The 18,196-nt window shown below is 49.2% G+C and overlaps 3 protein-coding genes across 3 annotated transcripts; 2 read left to right on the top strand and 1 right to left on the bottom strand.

Moving 5' to 3' along the window:
- Positions 1-1,372: 1,372 nt before the first annotated feature.
- On the bottom strand, positions 1,373-2,643 carry FOBCDRAFT_214185 (Endonuclease/exonuclease/phosphatase). The gene has a single exon (XM_031172819.3). The coding sequence runs from the start codon at positions 2,504-2,506 to the stop codon at positions 1,610-1,612; it is 897 nt and encodes a 298-aa protein (XP_031049604.2). The 5' UTR covers positions 2,507-2,643; the 3' UTR covers positions 1,373-1,609.
- Positions 2,644-7,379: 4,736 nt separating this feature from the next.
- On the top strand, positions 7,380-8,828 carry FOBCDRAFT_13769 (uncharacterized protein). The gene has a single exon (XM_031172818.3). The coding sequence runs from the start codon at positions 7,702-7,704 to the stop codon at positions 8,491-8,493; it is 792 nt and encodes a 263-aa protein (XP_031049603.2). The 5' UTR covers positions 7,380-7,701; the 3' UTR covers positions 8,494-8,828.
- Positions 8,829-11,039: 2,211 nt separating this feature from the next.
- Positions 11,040-17,967, top strand: FOBCDRAFT_287842 (uncharacterized protein; the record flags this gene model as incomplete). Its single annotated transcript, XM_031172817.3, has 2 exons — positions 11,040-11,054; positions 11,698-17,967. The coding sequence occupies 2 exons, from the start codon at positions 11,040-11,042 to the stop codon at positions 17,878-17,880; spliced, it is 6,198 nt and encodes a 2,065-aa protein (XP_031049602.3). The 3' UTR covers positions 17,881-17,967.
- Positions 17,968-18,196: the final 229 nt, after the last annotated feature.

Raw genomic sequence — 18,196 nt, 5'->3', positions numbered from 1 at the left:
CGAAGCTGCTGCTCGCTAAGCCAGACGGGGACACCTTTCAGCCGGGGTTCTCTCGGATGGCTTGCCTTGGCTTTCAGATTGTGTGGGGATAGGCTAGACGTGCATCCAAGGCATTGACGCAGCTCTACAGGGCCGTCAGCCGGCATGATTAGTTCACGATTCCAGCCATTCACTGAGGTTATGTCTAATCATGTGTGGTTACCATCAAAATATGCGTTTATGAATGCGGCTCCCGGTGGCCAGTTTAGACAGTTCTATACAGATCAAGTTGAAACAATTTGACAGGCAACATATCGTGAATCTCAAGACATCTCGTACACCGATGGCTACCAATTCTCCCTTCTCTCAACGAGTCAGACTAGTTCTGAACTACAGTGGGTAGTGCAACTATATTAGTCTTGTTCTTATGGATGACAAGCATAATTGCAACCATCAAAGGCACAAGCATCCGGTACTAGACCGCGGCCAGGTCTTCCTAGTATTGTATTCCTGGGGCCGCGTATAACGGCTCGCCTTGAATATCTTCAAGAACACGCTTGAGACAACAATAGCTCCTTTCGGTTGCCCATGGCTGCATGAAATCACAAGTTGCATAGCACCGCTTGAAGATCAGTGGAGGCGAACGCTTCTTTGTCAAATCTACTATTTTCGACCTGTGATCAAGTTTACACCCTCAGAGAACGATGGTATCTATCGTGTCCCCGAACTCAACCGTCGGTGCTGCTAACCACCACAACGAGAAGTTGGAGAGCGCCCCAAACCCTCTTCTCCTCCACCATCTTTCACACACCGCTTTTTGCGTTTTGCCCCTCAATGCGTCCAAACATGGGGACCATATTCTTTTTTGCCGAGCAGAGCCTCATCTTCCGAAGATTCCCATCTCGGACATGGCTCATTGGCATGGTGTCTCGCCCAGGCAGCCAGCCACGGTTACGTTGTTTTGTCGTTGATAGGTCAGTTTCCGGCGTTCGGCCAAGAATATGTAAGTCTGCGATAACGAGATGCTTATTACTCGCCGAGTTGCTATCTATGCTTGGTGATGATCAACACAGTGATATCTATGGTTATGCATGTTTCCCGTTCTGCTAGCTTGCATGGCACCTGCGGTTGAAAGGATCAACGTGAGAACGGGTAGCTACCCCATCGTATCAGATGCAGTCGATGCAGTGATTCTACGATCGATGGCGTGGGATTCGAAAGGCAGTGCTCAATCTCGTCATACATGGAGAGCGAGTTGCATACTCACTGTGGCTGTTGACGGACTTGTATGGCCGCTAGAGCCTTGATGTGCAAAGATAACAGTCGAGGGTTCTTCATCCGGCTATCAGTAATCAGATATGTTTCAAGTGTCTGTCAAATATCAAACTACAACGTGGGGCAAGTCTTATTGTATGAGTATTCTAAAGGCCACGGCAACGGTGTTCAAATAATGTCTCTGCTGTCTTGCTGGCATGTATGCAGTGAAGCCAGCGCCACAGCATCCTCATTAAACATACATGCACCATAATTGAGGTATTTAGCTATTGACAATCTGTACTTGTCTGAAGAAGCATATGTCAACTTATCACAGACTGCACTCACGTTGGGCACAGTACAACCCTGTGCCCGATCAAACCACAATGTCCAGGTCTGACACGACAGGTCGGTGATCAGAAACACGAACGCCATCATCAAACCCATTCGCTAGAACCCCAAAAGTATTGACATGAGCTGTTCTCGGCTCTTGGATGAACAGGAAGTCGATACGCGAGGGTTGCCAACCCTCCCCGAAGCTCGTGTACGTAGTTTCGTTGCCGTAGTGTTTATGCTTGGGCACCAGGTCCGACACGTCAGAGATGCCTGACCCAGACGCCGTGATAGTCTTGTACGCGCCATCCTCGGGCTCGCTGTTGAAGTCGCCGCCGATGAGCACGGCCGATGCCTTCTTGTCGCCTGCTTGGCCCCATTCTTTGGCGAACTTGATGAGGAGCTCGGCACTGTGCTGACGGGCCTTGACGCCGATGTGGTCGAAATGTGTGCTGAATACTACGACGCGGGTACCTGTGACTCGGTGTTCGAATTCTCCCATTGTGACGATTCGGTTCAGGACTGCATCCCAACCGCGAGAGGGCTTCTCAGGTGTCTTGCTCAGCCATCGGACCTCCTTCCGTACGTTCTTCCATACATCGTTGCGATAGAAAATAGGAGAAAACTCTCCGTCCTCGGGTTTCTCTCCGCGTCCACGGCCAATGTGTTTCCAATGAGAGCCCAGATCCTCCTGGATCTCGTTGACTTGGTGGTTGAGACATTCCTGGAGGCAAATGAAGGGGCTCTCATGACCGGCGGTGACGAAGTTCAATTGATTGATGAGCTTAGGCCGACGCACGTCCCAGGGTTTCTCATTATGTTCGCGATTGTTTGTTGCGTAGCGAACGTTGAAGGTGAGGATGCGCAGAGGCATTCTCTGGTGCTTGGCGAGGACTTCCATTCTGAGAGATGCGGTCGAGGGGATGTCGAGTTGAGTCATTGTGGGGTTTACAGTGGTGATATTAGAGGCTTATCAAGAAGTGATCTTCGATCAAAAACCGAGGGAAAGATAGGTAATATCTAGGAGTTTTAGGCTTGGGAGGACAAAGATGAAGCTGTCGCGATACTGAATGTTTACCACGAGCGTCGTAAGTCGGGTCCGAGCGGACCTATCCAATGAGGTCATCACGTGGGGATACATGCTGCGATAGGCATGGCGTCTATTTACCCCAGATTTGATGCCGCAGGGGTCCTCAGCCACCAACTCTTCTGTCTCTGATATTAAGCTTGGTGCATTGATGTTTTCAAATCATGACCATACTCTTGCCTTTTGTTTTTATATATATATAAAGACCCACCTAATTCTTCTTCGAATTGCGACCTTGCAGCAGCCAATACCTCTGTTTTCTGTGGCTAAATGGGACTTGCTAATGAAGATAGGAGGAATGCACTCCCTAAAAGGAAAATCATCAAGTGCTCTAAGGGTCTACAATTACTAGAGTTTTAGCATGTCCGGCCCCCTCGAATATCACGGAGAATTCGGCGTGAGTCATTGTAAATCGGACAATATGCGAGTGTTGCTCGGGGAGCATGGGGCTGTCGTTGTTCCCCATTATGTATATTTGGTTGTTCTCGTATAGCTTGTGTCAAAATTCAAGGGTATCGCCATAATGTCATAGCAATACTGTAACATTTAATCAGGCACTCTAAATATTGGATCCTCATTGCACTTAACCTCGATGTCAAATACTTGGAAGGAACGGCGATTGGTGTACGAATCATGGCCGATGTTACAAAAGCTACCTTCGTGCAAAAGGCTTGTAAAGGCTTCTCGAATAATACTTATTTCCTTGCATAGGAAGTAATTTATGTCAGGGGAAGAAGTTACCTTGTAAGGCTAGCCCTGTCAAAATAGATCATGGGTAGCATCACTATCATGTTTATTGTGTCCTGTGATTTGCTATTAGACATGTCTACTTCATAAGGCGCATACAATATTCAGTACTATGACTTCTTTAATGGCCTATTCTTGTCTATTGTTAGTCGATACGGTGAAATTCTTCGTATGGTCCAGCGTTATGTGGTTCAAAGCGCAAAGTTGGATTTAACAGGCATCCATACATGAATGACACTTTCAAAATCTACCACTTCGATAGATATTCAATATCTATTAACGATGTCCTCTTGGAAGGCACGCAGATCTGTCTATAACTATTAAATAGGACTTGCGATAACCACGCAAGCTCAATGACCTGCCATTGTCTTGAAGATCCCCACCCTATACCAACCTCGTGGGCTTTGGCTTTTGTCGCGATCATGGCACCGGAACTCCACGAAAACATCTTCACCATTTATTATAATACTAGAATCACTGAATGTGTATTGATTCGGTACCTATAGCCTTTCCTTTCATTTCCTTTCCTTTCGTTGTGAATGATGCAATTGCGAAAATGCCCATGACATTACACCTGTCCTCACTCGCGTCCCACACAACTCGTATTACCGAAGGAGACAAACATCATTATCTAAGCTCGAGTCATGATTTTGCGTTGTTCTATGCATAATAATTACTGACTTGCATAATTTGTTATTTTCTTCGCTCTTCAGGTTACAGTAATGATGGATGCCATGCTCCCCCACTCTACAGTTCGAATAGCCCGACATGTCAGAATAGCTATTGTTCAATAGTTCAAACTCTCATGCCACATGATTAACATGGAATTGGATGTCTTATTGAACTAATTCATGCATATTTACAAAGGTGGCGTATAGACTTTCTGACGATGATCAATCATTGACCCTTAGTTTGCTCCGTCTCGGCACGGCGAAACGCGATCTTTCGATGGGCACTCATTCACGGATTCTTAGCTTCACATACAGAGCTCACTTCGCGGTTGATTCATTCGAAGCAAACCGCAATCGGAGACAAGCTATAAGAAACCGTCTCTTTGCTTGGAGAAACTCAAGGATAGCAGTTATGGGTGGCTCTGACATGCAAGGGTTAGAGATTCCACTCACAATGCGCAATGCTGTCGAATAGGCGTTTAGGCGTTCACAGAAGTAAATGTCTGTGATATGTCAAGCTACCACACCAAATCAATCGCACTACGGACAATATCGTAGTATCTATGCTTGAGTTTAGCCTTGTGAAGCAGAATTGAACCTTAAGGCGCAAAAGCTGATGCAGTAGGGCCAAGTCTTCAAATCTTCCAACTTGCGATCCAGTTTCAGTTACCATCCATACAGAGAATACTAGGTGTACGCCATTCTCGTATACAAGCAGCACTCGGTTGAGATCTATCACTAAAATTGTCATGAGTGGCTCGTTCAGGAATCATCGGAGCCAGCGTCACCGGAGATTTATCTCCCACCATCACTAAAGAGCTGTCAATTGAGTCCTAATGCCAGTCAAAGTACCGTATTAAATGTTCACGTCATAGTAAGCGCCAAAGAAATGCTACATCGTTTGACGGGTAATGTCATAAACATTAGCCCAAGGCAACCTACTGCTTAGAAACTCATCCTTCGCCTACGATATCTCTTGTTTCGAGATAAGAGTTGCTTTGTATATCGCATTCAGAGTCTGAATTCCTATGGAAATGGTCCATAGTCTGAAGCCTTTACTTACATATTGAAGAACATGTCGCTATAATAGACGAATTCCGGTCAGAGTCAGCCGTGTCGTCACAAGGACCTGCAAGCTTATCTTCGCTCATGACATGGTTCAAAGGGTGACCAGTCATAATTGATTGACCCTGGTAATAAATCAACTGCGGCTGAGGTTGAAGTGTGGCCTCCGAGAAATAGTGGATCATAACCCGGAGGGTCGCCGGGTCTAGACCCATAATTGCGGCCCGTGGCCGGGGTCTTCAACCAGAAAAGGCATATTCTTCGGTGGGTGGGCGTTTCAACTATTGCTTCTAGTCAAAGTTTACTTGCAAACATGTTTTGAATTAGTTACGGGATGCATCGACGCCGTTCAATGCCCACTCAAATCCAAGTCTAACGAGAACAGACAAGGTCCCGTCTTGTCATGCACGGCTGAACTTTAAGTGATGATTCATGGCTTGATACCATGTGGTCTCAAACTGAAGCATTTACACGATAATAGCGGCCAAGTTTTGTAATGCTTCGAGGTGAATAGTGGGAGATAACCTCTTATCGCCGCGTGTTTCTCAGCTTGTAAGTAAAAAAGGCGGGTCTAGGCCTGTTGGTGGCTGGGGGGGCCATGGGTGTGGTGATCATGAGACCAGGGGGAACCACCAGATTAGATCAAAGCAGGATTGAACATTGGAGAATCTGGGGGAGGCTAGAGAAGCTAGAGAGGCTGGCTGGACTTTTGCTGATGGGGCAATTAGAAAGCCATCTTTTCTTTTCGAGGCAGCCAACAGAGGACAGGCGCCCGCTCACCACACCCATTTCTCATTTATGGCATCTCCGGACTTGCGTACTAATCCACGTAATCGTTGATGATCGTCGCAAGGGTCCAACATCAACATGGGGGAAATGCCCGCAACTTGTTGCTGTAATTATTGATAACTTGAATCAATAGAGGCGGCCCTCGTTTTTGACTCATCACTCTCACTTCACAACCGCGTATTACTCAACTCCGTCCTTGGCCGAAACACCCCGTGGCTTAGACTTGCGACCCTCCAGTTCACGACGCCCAGCTTTCAACTTGATTGCCCTGCAAGTCCATGGAAAAGTTGGCAGTAAAACAGTAGAAAGCCCCGCGTGCTTGACACCCGACTCAAGCGTGATGGCCCAAATATGGAGTCTTTGCGGATACGCTATCCAAGCTGCAAGGCACCATGCACAACAGACAGGTCCGGATGGCCTCAGTGCGATCGATCTTGCAGGAAATGCCCGATCGTGAATTTGAATCACTGTTAGTTCCTGAGGAGTTCAGCATGACTCCCTCGCCGTAGTCCGGTAAGGCCGGTGGAGCTGAGAGACGTGAAGGCACAGTCAGATGAGATGAAATGGCCTTGTTGGTGGTGTCGACCATGTCTCACTTGATATAGCATTCTCCGGAGAGTGTCACCGACCCCGCGACCGAGTTTGTCAAGGAAATACCATCGCAAATGTCCATGACCAAGCCAACCTCCATGTCCATGTGAGCGAATGAGATGCCATAATTCAAGCCGACTATGGAGGCATCTCACCATCTTTTTTGTTTCTGTCGATCACTGCAGATCGAGTTGGCTGCCCTTTTATGGTTTTTACTGGCGGCTGCAGCGCTAGACTGTGGACCCTATGTGCATTTGAACCTGTTTATCACTACCAAACTCGAGCCCGTGGCATCCAATATTGTAGCCCAAAGAGCTGATTTATCGTCAGCCACCAACTTCTCTCAGCTCGTTTCTCTTGATTATCAACCCGCTAACTCAACCCATGACTTCCATTTTCAGACCCGGCGCCTCCCGATTATCCTATCGACGGGCCGCGTGGCGTCGTGCGCGCGCGACTCTACAGTTTCGTATTCATCTTGGCTGAATAGCTTCACGTGCGAAGATAGGCAGCCCCGCCTATTGGAGGCCGATGACCACCCATAGTGCTCGGAGTCCTCTGCCTACCACTCACAAGGCCTTCGGGGCTTACCAGAATTCCATGATATGACTAGGAGTTGGACCGTTTTTGGAGATACAGCCCTGCTTTGGGTGTGGATTCTTGCAGCCCTCTCTTTCTTGGCCCTATTTCGATGCCTTGAAAGGTACCGCACGGCTGATGCCTGTGTCTCAGATAGTGTGTGTGCAGTAGGCTATGAATTGGAATGTGAGCTCGTGGGGAGGCTTGTATATCTGGCTGACTGACTAGTATATAGTTGAGGCGTGCTCGCCCGTTCATTGTAATGCCTCTCTGAGTCCTATACCGCCGGCCTTCGTGTTCTGTTCAGTCCTCTCACACAAAGCACAAAGAAACTCTTCTGCCTGCGGTGAGTGACTCCAAAGGGTCTTCCATGGAAAAGACGTCAGGGCATCCACTTCTCAGCCTTAAGACAACCGGTCTTTGTTTCGCCTGGTTCATACCTGTTTTTAACACCAAATCGCGGTGAAGCTTTCTAGCACCCACCCACTTCACTTACAAAGAGGTCCCTGCATACATATATACCTCGCAGGCCTCAGTAGACCCTTTGAGCAAATCAACTTTACTTTACTTTACTCAACTCGAAATTCATTCTTACGAATCTCCACTATGCCGACCGAGTCTGAGATGCGGTCTCGTCGAGACTCTTGGCCACCTACCCAGATGCGCCTCAAGCCTACCATCTCTACCAAGAACCGACCACTTCCATCTCTTGATGATATCGATGATGATCCTCTTACATACTTTCTTACACCGGCGCCTCTTCTTGACGACGATGATATGGATGACGTCTTGCTAGACTTTGATGCGGGTATTGAGGATGCCAGTTCTCCTCGACCATTTGTCCGCAGTGTAAGTCCATCAACACTCGATGGACTACGCAAGCCAGGTCTGCGTCCCATGTCACCTGATACCAGCTCTGAGATCTCAGAGTCCAACAATGAGGATGATTATGATGACGATGATGAGGACTATGTCAGCTTCTCGCCCAGCAAGCACGGAGGACTCCTCTCTCTTAGGGATCTCTTTGCCAATAGCCGACCAGCAGTCCGGCCCAAGAGCCCTGCTTTCAACCAGTCGACCAACAACTCTCTCCTCTCACCTACGGCCCTTTCAAGCAGCCCAAAGCTACGTGGCCGATCTAGGGGACGTGGACGCCACGGAGCCAGCTCCCGAGGACACTCAGCAACACGCCGCTCAGGACAACTATGGCGGGAGCCAAGCCCCGATGTGTGGTCTATTGAGGAGGAGACCGAGGAGGAGATGATGAGTGAGGTTGGAAGCAGTGTTGGTGCTCACAGTGACACCAGCGATGATGAGGCTGAGAGTGAGAGGCGAAAGGGGAAGAAGGCCAAGTCGAACAAGAAGGTTCGCTTCGTCTTGCCTGCTCAGGAAGTCTAAGGGAGGATGGATGGATACTGCATAATTCGGCGTTCAGGTCTGCATCTCTTTCGTATTCATTTCTTAAAGCATCACTGGAGGTTGCATCTGCATAGGTGGCGTTGGCTAGCATGGTGGGAGTGGTGGATCAAGAGTAATGACTGGTTCAAGGAGGATACCTATTTGTCTGGCTTGCATTTATCGGGTGCATTCATTGGAGGAATATTGAAGCTGGGACACATAGCTGGCTGGCATTTTGCATATCATAGTTACATTTCTTCAGGAGCAATCCGCTTTCGATACCTATTTGGATTTGGAGGATTTTGCGATAAATTGACTTTAGTTTGAACAATCGGTTTACCTTGTGGTTTCTATGATGCTACAGTGACTCGTGATACAGAGCGTCCGATCTTTTGAGACAGAGACCGGTGATCAACAGTACCTTAGCCATGCTGGCCTCGTGACTTTACTGCTAATTGCGTTGCCTCGGAAGACTAAGGACATAGCCCTTTGAAAGAGTCACCAGGTACAACACTAAAGAAAATAGTATGCTCAGACAGAATAACAAGGACAGTCAGTAGCACGTAAAGTCAAATTGAAAACCAATACCAGGAACTTCCCTTGTCCTCCCTTGAGACCTAGGTAGGTAGTGATTACAAAGGGGTCGAAGCATCTGGGGCCAACCTCCAAGACACTGTGCTCGAAAAGATGCTTTTGATACCCCTTTTACCAAAAGACTTGCGTAAGAAGGTTTTCTTGAGGGTTGCTCGCTACAAGTGGGTAGGTAGTACTCTCTTTAAGTGAGATCCTTGCCCCTCAGAGCAATCTGAACGTGGCAGACTGCTAGTATTCCTCGATTCAGATACCGAACCAATTTAGGCATATCAAAAGGCCATTCGAAGTAGGTTAAGGCAAACTTCTACCTTTCTAAGGCCTTTGAGACAATACATTCAAGTATTCACTCCGTTTTGGTATTAATAGTCGATGATAATCTCGCAAAGAATCTCGGCACTGTGGAATATATGGACCAGGACTCAACTCGGCCCTTAGGCATGATTCGACTGAATGTGCCCTTTACTAGTCATGCAGCTGATACAGCCTGGGTCTCGAAAAGATAATATGAATATGATATTAATGTGCTTCCTGACAGGTATGCGGGGATCCCGATATTCATTCCTTTTTGCGAAATTGATCATGTCGCTTCATACAACGTGATCATCTTACACACAAATACGTAGATTATTCGCTGGCATTTAAACATGCCTTCTATGGAGTTGTCAACATATTAGCATACTACAACAGTAATTTTTAATGTCAATTTAAATTAATCTATACGTTTTCGACGCAATTCTTGCCCCAATTGCATTCGTTACAGGGTAAGTATTCCAAGGCCCATAGCGAAAGAACAGAACCTGGCTATTGCATGATAAAGTTATCCACGCCTCTCGGGCTCGTATAGCTTGGCCCTTCAGTTTAGGGGATAGGAAATAGCAACTTAGACAGTCTTGGAGTTGACTAAGCCAACTTCTAGACCAGGTTCTTGGGACAATAACTGTCTATGGAAGCTGAAAATCATCGACAAGGTATGCGGGAACGTGAGAGCGTTGAGATCTCGGCAGGGTATTCCGGCGCCACGATTCCATAGGGTTCCAGGGTCAATCATGAAACATCAATCGTTGATACCGAATATTGCGGGTCGATAAAAAGCGGTATATGAGGGTACTTGGCAAACAATAAAGGCTCATGCTCTTCGCTTGCAAGCACAGGCACAATCCTTGTTTTTTTGTTTATAACTGGGTAGAGAGTAGCGAACCAGAACAGGATCAGATTCAAGGATGGATGCCCAACGACATACATAAGCAGGCTTGCCGCGTGTAACTGGACCTCTCCGCAGTCACGAAAAGTCTAAATGTATAAAAAACTTGGATATTCGATACTGGCTTCAAGTCAATGGCCGAAACACACATGGCTACAGCAGAAGCCCATATTGGATGGCCTGCCTTTTGTTCTCGCTTGATGGTTGTCGTCAGCAACGAAAACAAGGCCGGACGGTGCATTGATACTAGCAGGTGTTTGGCCAAGAGAATGGAGGGTCACCCATGTCGAGGTTGTGTTGTCCATTCTTGATATGCGTAATATATCCGTAATGGTAATGCAACAGTCCAGAGTCATCTATGGGATTCCGGATCTCGATATGCTGTCCAGTCTTGGTGTAGTTATATGCTTGGCTAGCAAAAAGAAAAGGAGAGGGGGTAATTATAGAAGCATAAGACATCTCAACTCACAAAAAAGAAGCTTATCGAAGATCTTTCCACGTCGAGTCAGGACAAGTGGTAGTCGGTTGGAGAAAACTGACCGAGATACAGTAGCACCGGGAGATCAGATTCAGCCAGGCTCGGGAGGCTTGGACTTGTTGCAGTGGGCAAGCTAGCCTATCACGCAACAGCCACCCGCCATATCCCACTTGTCTGCAGCCATGGCCTTAAATGATTGACCCACTGAAGCCCTGGAAAGGTCCCCTGTCAGTCGAGCGCCACATCCCTCTATCCCTGACCCTGATAGGTGGGATGGTCTCAAATGTTGTTTACACTGAGCTCTATTGTGGATCCCATTTGGTTACTGGGACACCCGCACCTCAATAATGGCCAAGTCAAAGGTCAACGACGCAACCTCCAAAAGGTCCCTCCAACGGCTTGAGACGTGGATGGCACAACAATCTTAATCTTGCGGTGCATTTCGCCTTTGGAGAACCCTCCACTTCCTATCATTTACACGAGGCTTTTGCCATTGTCTTTGTAATCACAAACCTTTTCGTTCTCCTACATTTCATTTACCCACCATCCAATTCATTCGTTCGTTCTTCTTGTTCAGTTGCATGTGCAACTCTAACGGCTGCTCCGCCCTCCCGCTGCTTCTCTAAAGCTTCCTGCAAACCTTCCCGGACGGTCCGATAGCACATTTCAACGACGCATAATCGAGTCGAACGGTAAATTGCTGCCAACCATCAAGACAGCGAGTTCGGCCTCGACTGGGACCCCACCGCTTCTCTGCTACAGCTGCACAGCATGTTACCGACCTTCAGGTATGAGTCTGACGTGCTCTCCCGTCTCCAGCGCATCGCACAATCATGTTTCCCCGCCACAACTGGGTTGCAAAATAAGCTCACCAGTTTTGTCTTTTTAGGTAGCTGAGATCATGTCATCATCAAACCCCGCCTCTCCAGAGGAAGCAGTAGACGAAGCAGTGCTAGATCCTGAGCCTGAACCCGAGACTCCTCTGAAGCCTTCCGCACAAGACGAGAATGATGGAAAGGAAACGCCCAAGTCAGCACCGCCAGTGGCACATCGCGGGCGACCGCGTGCCAAGTCGACCAGGGAGCCTACACTCCTCCATGACTTCCTCCTGGGCCGGCCCTCAGCCTCGCGACAGGCTGCCGAGCGTCAACGGCGGATGAGCTTGGAAGCTGTCAAGGCCGAATTGCGCCATGAAATGAAGCAGTCTCAAGTCAAGCGCATCCAACCCCCGAACGGTGTCCGAGATCGGGTCAAGAAATGGCAGAAGGCCAATGCTGCCGCTATGGAGAATACCCCTGACGACGCAGCAACAGAACCCCCTGATATTGCGTTTGAAGAAGAGGAGTTCCAGAGTGTAACAGAGGAGGATCGAGTTCGCATCAAGATGAGAAAGAAACTCAAGCGACCCAATAACAAGACGAAGGAGAGTCTGGCCACAGGAGATGAGGCTACACCTGATGAAACACCGACGACACCTACACCGGCAGCAGCGAAACCGCCGCCTAAGAAACGTGTTGTTAGCGACGAACATTGGCGGAAAAATCGAAAACATATACCAAAGAAGACCTCGCCTGCCAAAACACCTGCTCCAGCCAAAATACCGAAAGATTTTGTTTTGCGCACCGCCGCTAATCCTCGCGTCGCAAGCAGAGTCAAGGCTTGGGCGGAAATGGTTGAGATTCCGGATCCACCTGCACCCAGAAGTCATAAGTCTTCCAAGTCGGTCGGAGCGAAACCGTGGATGGATGATACCGACAGCGAGTTCATGAGTGACAGCGAATTTACAGTGAGCAATGTCACTAGCAGTCGGTTCACAAAAGCGCGATCCGCCAAATCAACACCAGGACCTGATGATGGCATTCGCGTTAAACCAATCCGAAGGGGAAGGAATAATGATGATGGTATTCGTGTGAAAGCTGTCAGGACAACACTCACCGACGACGAAGGAATTAGAGTTAGACCTATGAGCGATATCTCGTCCAACGCCGGAACTTCAGTTCGCACGGCAAGATTGCGGCTCAAATCTGCTCCTAGCTCGCGGAGACCTAGTATGAGTTCCGTGAAACGGGAAATGAAGAAGTCGCAGTCAGATAAATCCAAGATCGAAGTCATTGAGGATCCTTCGGAGGTATCGACAAACAAGTTTATCGAGGTTATTGAGGATGATTCGGAACTGTCTAAAACAACAAAGACAACCGACAAGTCAGGTTTATTTGGGACTGCACCAATTGAAGTTATGGAAGACGATTCGGCGATTGACACTCCAACCAAGAAGAGAAGCGTATCAGCACACAAGTCAAAACCTCGACCAAAGAGTTATCAGCCTCCCACGACAAAACAGAAGGGAAAAGAGACATGGGTGCCCGAAGAAGAATCTACAATCGAGCCCTCTCAACTTGACGGGTCAGATTTGTCTTCAAGTATTTTGGCAAAGTCAATAGCAGACATCCCTGGAGAAATCCCCTGGGGTAACTCTGCATTCACTGAACTTGATCTGCCTCTGCGAGCGCGTGGGGGACCTCTTCGCAGCCGACCCATTCGCCCTGCTCGCCCTGCCAAGCCTGAAAGAAATACTAGCTTCAAGTCCATGCCCAAAGTCTTCAAGAAGGTGGTGGAAGGCGCCAACAAGATAATTCATGAGATGAACGAGCATCCCCCCCCAAGGGACACTGTGCCAAACAACCCTCGGAGTATCGAAAAGTGGCTCAACACTACCGTGGACCCGTTCGTCGAGGAGCCCAAGTCTGAGCCAGCTACAACACCTCTGAGCGAGCATGTCCCAGATAGCCCATCATCCCCTGGGACGGTCAAGAGTCATCGCCGCTCGTCTCGCACCGAAAAACGAAGGGTGTCGTCCTCAACTATGAGTAAACCAGATACAGCTGACAGAACTGTATCGAGCGAAAAGTTGCCTGTTACGCCGGAGCCTGCGAAGGAGCCCATCAAAGAGAAACCTACACCATCACCTGTATCAAAACCCGGGCCTGTCAAAGAAACTGCCAAGGAGCCGCCCCCGGAGCCTGAGCCACCGAAGAAGTCAACCCCAAAACCTAAATCGGAGCCCAAGCCTGAACCACAGCCCGAACCGGCCGCTGTGAAAGAGCCTGCACCAGAAGAGGTCTCGCCACTTTCCTCACCAGCTCCCTCACCAGAGCCTGAAGCCAAGACGAAACCGAAGCGGCAAGATACAAAGGCACCAACCAAAGCTCCGGGTGGTTCGGGTCTCAAGAGGACCAAAGCAACTCGAACTACATCTTCACCTGTCAAGTCAAGCCCTAAGAATTCGCTCTTTGGGATGCTCAAGGAAGCCTTTACCGGAGAATCAGGCAATTCTCTTCCCAAGGTGAAGCCTTATCAGAGTCGAGAGGAACGACCTTACGATGACGAGCCCGAATCCATGTATACCGACTCCAGATACAATGATTCTCGTTATGATGACTCAAAATATGATGATTATCACTATGAAGAGTCTCGTTATGATGACGAGCTTACATACGATGACTCAACCGAGAATTGGACAGAAACAGAACTATCAAAGGCTGAAAAGTCGAGAAGTGTCAGATCCCCGTCTCCCTTGGAAGAAAAGAAGAAGCCTCAAAGCCCAGAGCAACCACGGGAACCTATTCGGGAACCGGCGCGAGAACCAGAACAAAATCGTGATGATCGATCGGCTTTGCCGTCGGCGCGAATGGCGGGCCCTCGTCTTCCACCACCAACTCGAGGTCAATATGAGTTGTCTACAATTCTTTCTGAGGAAGCTTCCAGCGCTGTCGAATCGGAGCTTACCACTGATGTCACGCAATCCACTCTTACGCAATCCACTGGCGTAACGAAAGAGACCAGACGTTCGAACTCTCGCTCGAATTCCAAGAGTCAAGGGTCTGGCCTTAAGCGACGACTTACTCGTCACTCTGATCTTGTCTCAGTCCTCTCGCTACCCGATGACAAGAACGTCCCCAGCGCCATCACAAGTAACCGCTCAAGACCCAGTATGCGGAAGAGCCGAGGTGGGGCCACAGATGTGACAAATGACGACCTGCTCAAAGAATTTACCGAAGATGAGAGTCTCTATCTTAGAGAGTTGAAGACACTAGTCGACGGTGTTATTCCAGTCCTACTATCACAGGTCGTCAATGGCGACAACGCCACTGATCTGTTTGGCACTAGCACCCCAGTGACCAAAGCTGATGCTCTCTCGAAGTCTGTGGTGAACATGGGTGTTGCCCTAGAGAAACTTCGCATGGCTCACCGCAAGGCTCCCATTCATGATATTCGTCGCCTGGCTTCCTGGGGCCATGGCGTCGTACCCATCTACCACAAGTACCTCGATGCCTGGAGGCTGGGCTTCCAGGATCTCGTCGTTAATCTTGCTCCCGCCGCTGGATCCCCAGAAGACGAGGATTCTCTTGTCGGCGCCATGCCCAGGAACGAGTCTGGAGATATCGTTGATGCTACAGGAGAGCGTGTTGATGTGGCACACCTTCTCAAGAGACCCCTCCTCCGACTCAAGCAAATCACAAAATTCTTCAAGTGTGTCGACTCTATCCTTGGGACCAACGATACTTATGATCTCCTGAGTGACTTTGAGGACCTTCAAGAAAAGGCTCGCCGTCGACATCGAGAAGAAATGGCTCGATTGACTGACGAAGACGCGATCAACACCGATACAACCAGATCGCGAGACCTTCGAACACTTGCTCCAATGGAGGCTGTGTACATTGAGCCATCACGACAAGTCAGCGCCAAGGACTTCTTCTCTCTCGACTTGGCACATTCGAATGGTCAGCGCCTTGAGTGCCAGATTGAGTTGGTACACCGAGATAACCAGCGTTATCCTGAAGATAAGGGTGATATCCTGATCCGCGAAAATGGGGTCAAGGGTCGATCATACCTTCTATTCCCTCCAGTACCTATTGAGTTGATCTCAGCCAGGACAGGAGACGGCAACTTTGACATGGTTATTATGATCCGAGGAACGCACAACGACAGGCCATGGCACGAGCTACTCACACTCACCACTGACAACGAAGACCAAATCTTGGACTGGCTCGATATCCTTCCAGTTTCACCTGTTCCTCCCAGAGAGCCAGAGCCAAGTATAATCGACGATGAAGAGCCATACTCACAATCTCGGATGCTTGATGTCCCAGTTGGCGTTCGAGGATCCTCTCGCAAGTACTCTGCCCAATCTCTTCGGAACTCACACTCTCGCCGCACATCTGCTGCTGAGTCTCCTCCAGCCAGCCCAACTACACCGAAGCGAGCGCTGCCAGCCAGATACCGTCCTCGATCAGCATCTCCGATAACTCCTTCTCCTATCAAGTCACCCGATCAGTACGATCTGCAGAGGACACCAACACAATACGACTACGGATATGAGGACAGGCCAATGACCTCGCAGAGCATGCAACCTGATCCCCTCAACATACGCAAGAGCCCAAGTAGTTCATCCTACAGAGACGATGGCGCGCCGCCACCTCCAGCTCATCGAACTTTCAGTCCCAGCCCTAGTCAACAAGCTCCTTCTAAGCCCAGGTTTTCCAAACCACCGCCTCTTGAGCCTCCCAACAGCAGCCGCGTCAAACGCCGTACCTCATCTCCGCTCAAGCACGAATACCTACCTTCAGACCAGTCATCAATCTCTGGCACTGATATCACGGGCAGCTACGAAAATACCGAGGATGACTACACCGAATCAGACTACAGCTATGATTCCTCGGACGATGATATTGAGAGCGTTGATCTCCCAGAGACTGAGCTGGGAGTTAGTATCAGAGATGAACACCCAGCTCGAGACATTATCAGAGAGGAGTTGGAACATCAACTTGAGACACTTGAAGAGGAAGGATCTCTTCACGACTACCACCAACGACATGAACTCCATGAATCCGTCGTATCTGGCTCAATTGATAGCCTGGCTCCATCAAACTCCGCCTCCCAGGCTGGCCTCCACGGACAAAAGGTTGCCCCCGGAGACAATGCTACAAGATACGTGGCTACTATTTCCAGGTGGTCCGACAAGGGAATGTGGAAGGATATTTCTGGAGGCAACCTTGAAGTCATTGTCACTCCAGGCTTAATCGAGGCGTATGTCGTGCATAGCGGAGCTGAGCAGGGAGATAAGCCCATGCTCGCACTCGACCTCACCCCGCTCGTCCTCATCCGTCAAAGCACAGCTCTCGACCTTGAAATCCGCTCATCAGTCCGATCTGACTGCCAGCTTGCCAGCTCACACGGTGGAGGAAACTTCCGCTTCCGATGCCACAACGGACCTGACTGCTACAACCTTTACATGTCTGTTCACCACGCTCGTCTCAACAACCAAAAATTCATTGAGCTTGAGAATGAAGCACGGTTCAGAAGCTTTGGTGAACATAAACCACCTCCCGACAACGATGACACAAGCAGTCGACGACGAAGCTGGTTCGGCCGTAAGAACAGCTACCGTGGTTCAGTTCGTGCGCCTGCCCAATCTCACGATGGTGCAAGCACTACTCCCTCATCTACTCTCTCCGCATCAAGCTTCCTCAAGAGACTCACTGGTCGCGGACTTCCTTTCAGTCTGGCTCGCTCCTCTGTTAACCGAAACAGCCGCTATGGTGGCACCAACACTCCTGGATCATCATCTTATGGCGGCAACACACCTCGCTCACCCTCCATCAGTGTTGAGAACAGCGGCCGCGGCCCCGCAAGCTTTGGTACTGAAGACCTCAAGATCCGCCTACATCTCCTCGTCGCAGCCGCCAAGTGGGAGGACTTTGGCAACTGCAGACTATCCATTCGACGGCCTCCTCCAGGCTGGCACCAGGCTCTTCGTGCCGACCACGGTCTGGAGAAACGTGTCACTGTCACCACGATTCCACGCAAGGACTCAGAGCAGCCAAAGATTTTGTTAGACGCGGTCCTGGGCAGTGGATGCTTCACAGCCATGGGCAGCCGTGGTATTGTATGTGGTGTCTGGGAGGAGATGAAGGACAGCAATGGCGTTGTCGGCGTCGTTCCGGCTACGGGCCCTACAGGCGGCAACGTCAAGAAGTGGTGCTTCCAGTGCGCTAGCGTTGCAGAGGCAAGCTGGGTTCTGAGGCTTGTCCACCAGGAGGTCATGACAATCTAAGCGACTCTACTGCCACCCCCTTCAACAATTTATACCTTCTCTTGTATTTGATTACAAGCACATTCACAATCTGGTTTGTCCCCAGACTCATTGCATTAGTCAGTTTTCCTATTTTGATATCCCGGTGTTGCTCAGCACACCATCGTTTTTTACATTTGTTCTTATTACTCTCGATGCATGGCATACGGCGAGACTCAACGATACCACATTTCCTCAAACCTTTTAATACGATTGTATATACCAATCTCGTTTCTGCGTTCACGCATCTAGACATGGGCGGATGGCGTCTGGATGGCAATGGTCTGGGCTACTGGAG

Source organism: Fusarium oxysporum, chromosome II (assembly GCF_013085055.1).
Source record: "Fusarium oxysporum Fo47 chromosome II, complete sequence".
Lineage (NCBI taxonomy): Eukaryota > Fungi > Ascomycota > Sordariomycetes > Hypocreales > Nectriaceae > Fusarium > Fusarium oxysporum.
The sequence above is the reverse complement of the archived record's forward strand: the minus strand, read 5'-3'. Positions and strand labels throughout refer to the sequence as shown.

Coding starts and splice junctions, on each gene's coding strand:
- FOBCDRAFT_13769 (XM_031172818.3), top strand. CDS start 7,702: ATGCCGACCGAGTCTGAGATGCGGTCTCGTCGAGACTCTTGGCCACCT.
- FOBCDRAFT_214185 (XM_031172819.3), bottom strand. CDS start 2,506: ATGACTCAACTCGACATCCCCTCGACCGCATCTCTCAGAATGGAAGTC.